The sequence below is a fragment of the Lepidochelys kempii genome, chromosome 24 (genome assembly GCF_965140285.1).
Source record: "Lepidochelys kempii isolate rLepKem1 chromosome 24, rLepKem1.hap1, whole genome shotgun sequence".
NCBI classification, from domain to species: domain Eukaryota; kingdom Metazoa; phylum Chordata; order Testudines; family Cheloniidae; genus Lepidochelys; species Lepidochelys kempii.
In genome coordinates, this window is record NC_136403.1 from 13,901,298 (window position 1) to 13,908,230 (window position 6,933).

General features: G+C 47.0%; 2 protein-coding genes across 2 annotated transcripts in view; both read right to left on the reverse strand.

Moving 5' to 3' along the window:
- Nucleotides 1-1,012, reverse strand: part of LOC140902933 (uncharacterized) — a 125,194-nt gene extending 124,182 nt beyond the window's left edge. Inside the window, exon 1 of the mRNA XM_078850397.1 lies at nt 416-1,012. Within this exon, the coding sequence (XP_078706523.1) occupies nt 416-1,012 (597 nt within the window). The remainder of the gene's footprint in view (nt 1-415) is intronic.
- Nucleotides 1,013-1,709: 697 nt separating this feature from the next.
- Nucleotides 1,710-6,406, reverse strand: LOC144929824 (IgGFc-binding protein-like). Its single transcript, XM_078850398.1, has 3 exons — nt 6,403-6,406; nt 4,475-5,073; nt 1,710-2,321 (listed from the first exon to the last, which is right to left on the reverse strand). The coding sequence occupies exons 1-3, from the start codon at nt 6,404-6,406 to the stop codon at nt 1,710-1,712; spliced, it is 1,215 nt and encodes a 404-aa protein (XP_078706524.1).
- Between the last annotated feature and the right edge of the window lie 527 nt (nt 6,407-6,933).

Consider the following 6,933-nt stretch of genomic DNA (forward strand, 5'->3'; position numbering starts at 1 on the left):
CTCAATGACACCTGGGCAAATCTGTTGTGACTCCACTGAACTCAATTAAGTTGTGGCCATTTCTGATCTCACTGACCCCAAGGGAAATCCAGGGTCACCTGTTCCAGTGTAATTGCATCAGGCCCCAATTCTGATCTCAGATCCCTGGGCTTACTCTGCAATCATCCACTGAGCGTAATATGCTGAGGGCTGGATTATGATCTCACTTGTCCCAGAGAAAATCCAGAGCGATTCTGCTTTCTTCAGTTGGATGCCTCTAGACTGGCACTGGTGCCAGTAAGGTCAGGATCAGAACCTGAATGTCTGACCCCTCCTGCCTGTGCGCTCCTAATGAGTGACCCAGGAGACAAGTGCCCCTTGCATTGCCACATCAGTGGGGCTGCCCCATTGCAGGAACATCTTGAGCAGGACTTACCATGACGAGCCCCTTCCTGTTCTGCAGCAGGGTGACCTTGAGCCCATAGACCTCCACGGACACCAGCTTGGTGACAGACACCTTGCCATTGCCCCAGGGCTTGTTCTCCACTTTTACGGAAAAGGATGTCAGGTTCCCAGTGTTGGTGCAGGTCTTGGCCAGGATGTAGGTGCAGGTGCCTTGGAAATCAAAGGCAACCCCATCGAAGGAGAGGTAGTGGGGGTCTCCGGCAGCAGAACACGTTGCGGATCCGACTGGCTGGCATTTCCGGATACCATTCACCAGCTTGCACTCCTCATTAGGGCGGCAGGACAACCCCTTACACACCACGTCTCCGCTGGCCTGGCACACACACTGCTCCTGGCACGTTGGGTGGAAGATCTCCCCAGCCTTATAATAAAATCCCAGGTAGACACAGCCACACTGGGATATAGGGACACACTCATCACCGCTGAGCACAAAGCCCTCATTGCACACGCAGCCTTCCCAGCACTGGGCAGAGCACTGAACTGGGGCATAGAGGCTGCTGCAGGTGGACTGGCAGCCCTGGGTGCAGACCTCGTAGTGGCTGTTTTGGGCACAGGAGAGACCTGCCATTGAAACAACAAGACTTTAGCATCCCAAAAAAGAAAACTAGATGGATTCCGAACTATGTAACAATGTAAGGGCTGAAGAAGGGAGCCTGATGACAGCCCTGGAGAATGGAGTCTGTTGGGTGCAGTATAGGAAGCTGCCGGGCAAAATTCCTTCATACTGTGCCTTGCCAATATGTCGTTGCAGGACCCCTTGAGAGAGAAGAGTTTAGTCTCCATGGCCCGTTCAGCTCTTGACCTTTTCTAACGCTGGCAGCTCATGTGTATTTACCTCCAGTTATTACCGTGAGCTCTGTGACAGGCTCATTCGTACAATAAGGACCTGCATAAGATTCACATGCTCGTGAAATACAGGCCCTATATCCCATTCCCTGGACAACCCACACTGAGTCAACTTCTCGCCCCCAGGCAGGGCCTGGATTGGAATTCGCACCCTCTAGGGGACAGGCCCCAGATTCCATTTCCCTGCCTGTGAGCCAGTCCGTTCCCCTGTCTTGGGATCAGATCAGAGCTGGTGTCCCCTAGAGGGGAAAAGCCCCATATCCTCTCCCATGTCCACCCTGAGCTGGCCAGTCCCCCCACCCTGGGGCTAGATCAGAGCCCGCACCTGCTAGGGCAGAAACAGCTCATATCCCCTTCCCTGAACACCAACCAACTTGTCTTGCCCTTGAGCAAAGACCCTGTTTTCTTTCCCTCGTGCATTAACTTTCATCACAGAAGACAGTCCCAAGCTGCTTCCACTTACTGCAGAAGGAGTTGGTCCTCCAGGCATATATAGTCACCCCGGCGGCCTGGCAGGCTGCAGCATAGCTAGTGATAAGCTGGCATATCACAGCTTGTTGGCCTTTGAAGAAGCAATAGTCGTACACGCAGTCTTGGAAGTAGTCCTCGGGGTCGACTTTGCTGTGACACTCTCGGAAGGAGCCACTCTTGTCTAGGAGGATCCCGCACTCCCCATTCATTCCTCGTTGGCGTCTCTCAACAGCTTCAAGATCTGAGCACTCGTCCTTGGCAACCTCCACACAGCCGGGGATATCCTTCACCTTCCAGCTCTGCCCAAAGGCCGTTGGGTTTGGGGCCAATGTGCCGCCCCTCATGGTCAACTCATCTCCCTTGTCCCCGTTGAAGTTCCCACAGAGACCGCACACGGCTCCAGCATAGGTGCTTGGAGCTGTGACAGTGATCCGGCCCTGCCAGTCAAAGGTGACGGTGAGACCGAAGTCAGTCTGGATCGCGGCTTCCTTCCCCCTCCGGAATATGGAGATCTTGCTGTCATTGGTGCTATATGGTAGGTTGATCAGCACGCTGTTCACCTAGGATCAATGCCAAGGGATCAGTGAGAATGGTCTGACACTGAGCAAGGACCTTTGAACCTGCAGAACCCCGCCCCTCTAACGAACTTTCCAGGTAGAGCTGGTTGAAAACAAAACCCAAATGGTGAATTTTGAATTCATTTTCATTCTGTTCATTTTTTATTTTCCTTTTTTTAAAATGTTTTTAAACTACGTTTCCGTTTCCCATTTGCAGGTTAAGTAGTTTTTGAAAATGACATTTTATTGATTCGAAAACCAAAACTTTTCAATTTGGGAAAGTTTTTGAGTCATAAAAAAATCGCACCATTTTTTCTTCAGAGTGACTGATTCAAATTGCCAGTACAAAGCTCCCAAATGAAACACAGTGCACAATGACCGATGACTGGAGACAGAAGAATAAGAGATAGGGGTACAATGATAAAATGCCAAAGAAAGAAAGAAAATTCTGGCCAGTAAACGCAAAAAGAGAAAATACATACAAAGAGTGACAAATGAACACAAAAACGGAAGCAAACTAGTGAATCTGGGGAGAAATAACTTGCATTTAGAGCTGGTTGGGATTCTCCATCAGAGTGAATTTTGCAGCAGAAAATGCAATTTCTGAAAATTTGAAATTTACTAGCAGAAAATTTTGATTTTGCTGGAAATTTTCTATTTTCCTGACAGAAAAATCAAAATGAAATATTTACTTTGGGTCAATTTGACCTGATCTGTAATATTTCATTTTCTTAGCTGACCCACAACGTTTCATTTTGAATCAGTTAAAAAGAAATTAAGCGTTTTTTCCTATGGCACATTGCCTTATGGGAGTTGTAGTTCCAGTCCTCTTGTCACTGTGGGCTGGACTCTGTGGAGGACTACAGCTCCCTATAATAGATTTCTACTGCTTGGAGCATCATAGGTATCACATAAAGAAAAGGAGTACTGGTGGCACCTTAGAGACTAACCAATTTATTTGAGCATAAGCTTTCGTGAGCTACAGCTCACTTCATCGGATGCATTCAGTGGAAAATACAGTGAGGAGACCACGTGACTCTGGTTGTACTATGGGGGATATAGTCCCCCAGGAGAAAATGGTGTCAGGAACTGCAGCTCCTATCAGGCAATCGGGAAATATGATTTAATCTTGAAATGTGGCTCAACAAGCTGGATCAGAAGATTTCAGTTTGCGCAGCTTGAAATGTTTTCTTCACTTGAACATATTAAAATGTAATATTTCCACATTTCAATTTTTGGCCGCATTTTGGGATGAAAACAAAATTTGGAAATGTCTAAACTCCCTGTGAGGTTCGCAGTCCACATTTCACTCGGCTCCGCTTGCCATGCAGACGTGCACGCAGAAGGCCTTATTTGTAGAGCAGCAATGCGGAAAATAAGGTTCGGCTGATTATCTACATGAAATTACATCTGAGCTGGGGAAACAGAGAGAGAGGCACAAGCAGATGTGGATGCAATTCCAGGCAACTCCAAATTAAAGGTTGCTGAATAATGGGTTTTTCAGATTGCTGGCAATTGTGTGTGTGTGTGTGGCAATTGTGTGTGTGTACATATATATTGGGTGAAACTAAACTTTTCATTGGACCTAAAACAAAATGTTGTGGTTGAATATTGAGCATTTTTTGAGTTTTGAATAGTTTTGAGAATAAAATTAGAAGAAATTTTGAAATTAAAAGTGGTTTCAAACCAATTTTTTTTTTAAATGTCAAAATGGAACGTTTGATTGTTTTGGATTTGGGTTTGGCTTTTTTAGGGTTTCTTTCTAATTGAAACAATGTGGTGAAACCAACACAAATTTGCCAAATATTTTGGTGTCGTGGAACCTGCATTTTCTTTTTTACCAAAAAAGGTTTTGTATGAAAACTGTCAGCCAGCTAAAGTCCAGCTATCCCTCAGAATTTTCACTGTATTAAGACAACTGCCTAAGTGTGCTGGAAATGTGGTTCAATTAAACACCTAATCACAGAGTAATTGATAAAAGAAAAGGTAAAAGAAAAAGAAAAAGAAAAAGAAAAGGTAAAATGAGCGAACTCAGGAAAGAAGAAAAGAATGATGGCTGACCACAGGAAAGAAAGAAGGTTCAGTGACTGAACATGGCAAAGGAAGACAGGTCTGATGACTGACCAGGAAAGGGTAGAAAGGTTCGATACACTCACCACGACTCTGCCAGGGTTTTCCCTGCTGATCACAATATCGACCTCATAGACTTTGACCTGCACAACTTTAGTGAAGGACACGACTTGGCTGCCCCGATGGTCATTCTGAACTAGGACCTGGAAATCCACCAGGTCCTGGCTGTTGTTGCACAGCCCGGCGAACTGATACAGGCAGGTGCCCTGGAAGTCAAACTTCTTCCTGTCAAAGCTGATGTAGTGAGGGTCCCCCGAAGCTGAGCAGGTTCCGTAGCTGACGGGGTAGCAGTTCTGGATGCCATTCTCCACCCGGCACTGCTCCCCAGTCCTGCATCCGGTGGCCTGACAGCTCACTTGCCTGGTTTGCGGTTCACAAAGGCAGCGTCTGGTGCAGGCGCTGTCTCCCCAGAATTGCTCTCCGAGATCATACAGACGCCCCTGGAACTCACATCCGCAGCTAGCCTTGGGGATGCATTTCCCAGCGTCCAGCACGAAGCCCTCATTGCACTGGCAGGTCTCCACGCAGGGCAAGGAGCAGTTGTTAGGGGTCACTCGATCATTGCAGGTGGCAGGACATGCAGAGCCGCAAGCCTTATACTGGCTATTCACCGGGCAGGGCAGAGCTGTCAAAAGGACAGGACACTGAGGTCACTGGGAATATCACTCCCCTGTAGCATTAAACAGTTTGGCACAGGTCTGAGGGGGCCCAGCTGGAAATTCTGCATCATAGCAGCCCCTAATGATACTCCTGAACCTACAGTGAGCTCTGACCCAAAGAACTAGAGATGTCACCGCCCCCATCACCTTCAGTGCTTTGTCAGTCTAGCTTTAAATGACTGAAGCAATGAGGCTCCCACCCATCCTACGTCAGTAGGCTGATAGACCTCACCATTAGGACATTTTTTCCTGATATATTTTTCCTTGCTCCATCTTGTCCCATTACTGTTAGACATACCCACTGGGACTACCATGAACATTTCTCCTACCCACTTCCTCACCTCAGACCTTCTGAGAGGGTTATTTCGTCCACCACTTAGAATCATAGAATCATAGAATCATAGAATATCAGGGTTGGAAGGGACCCCAGAAGGTCATCTAGTCCAACCCCCTGCTCAAAGCAGGACCAATTCCCAGTTAAATCATCCCAGCCAGGGCTTTGTCAAGCCTGACCTTAAAAACCTCTAAGGAAGGAGATTCTACCACCTCCCTAGGTAACGCATTCCAGTGTTTCACCACCCTCTTAGTGAAAAAGTTTTTCCTAATATCCAATCTAAACCTCCCCCACTGCAACTTGAGACCATTACTCCTCGTTCTGTCATCTGCTACCATTGAGAACAGTCTAGAGCCATCCTCTTTGGAACCCCCTTTCAGGTAGTTGAAAGCAGCTATCAAATCCCCCCTCATTCTTCTCTTCTGCAGGCTAAACAATCCCAGCTCCCTCAGCCTCTCCTCATAACTCATGTGTTCCAGTCCCCTAATCATTTTTGTTGCCCTTCGCTGGACTCTCTCCAATTTATCCACATCCTTCTTGAAGTGTGGGGCCCAAAACTGGACACAGTACTCCAGATGAGGCCTCACCAATGTCGAATAGAGGGGAACGATCACGTCCCTCGATCTGCTCGCTATGCCCCTACTTATACATCCCAAAATGCCATTGGCCTTCTTGGCAACAAGGGCACACTGCTGACTCATATCCAGCTTCTCGTCCACTGTCACCCCTAGGTCCTTTTCTGCAGAACTGCTGCCTAGCCATTCGGTCCCTAATCCCTAGTCCACTTATTCCTAGTCTACACGAGAAAGGGTATGCTGGTATAGCAATACCAGCAAACTTCCCCAGTGAGGATAGAACTTATACCAGCAAAAGAGTCCTTATGCTGATATAGCTCATACCATTTCCCCGGATGAATTAAGCAATGTGGCAAAAGGACTTCGGTGTGTCCTGCTCTGGTTACCCATGTTGAAGAAAGATCATATCAGAGTGGAGTGGATGCAGAGAAGGGCAAGTAGGATGATATGGGGAATGGAGGGCTTATTTTAAGAGAGTAGACTAAAAGAGCTTTGCTTATTTAACCTAGCAAAGAAGGGGATGTGATTACTCTCCATAAATACATCGAGGGGAACACCAAGGAAGGAAAGGAGATGTTTAAACAAGAAGGAAAACATTGGAACAAGAACAAGGGAGGCTAAACTGGCCACGAGTCACGAAAACAGATTTGCAATAGGAGCAGTTGAGTAAAGAACTTCACTGATTTGAAGATGGAGCTGACAAAATTCTGAATGGGACTGTATGATAGGATGGCTGCAACTGGAGGGACTGGATGCAATGACCCAGGAGGTCCCTTCCAGTACTGTGTTCCTATGGTTGCCAGTATAATTGTGTCTACATTAGGGTTGTTTGCTAGTATAAAACTGTCACAAGGAATCACAACCCTAACTGCCAGTCTTATGCTGGCAAATATTTCTAGTCAGAAATTTCTGGCCAG

Bases quoted from the DNA above. Each gene is read 5' to 3' on its own strand.
- LOC144929824 (XM_078850398.1), bottom strand. The intron at 2,322-4,474 runs GTGAGTGTATCG...CATTGATCCTAG, and splicing joins AAAACCCTGGCAGAGTCGTG to GTGAACAGCGTGCTGATCAA.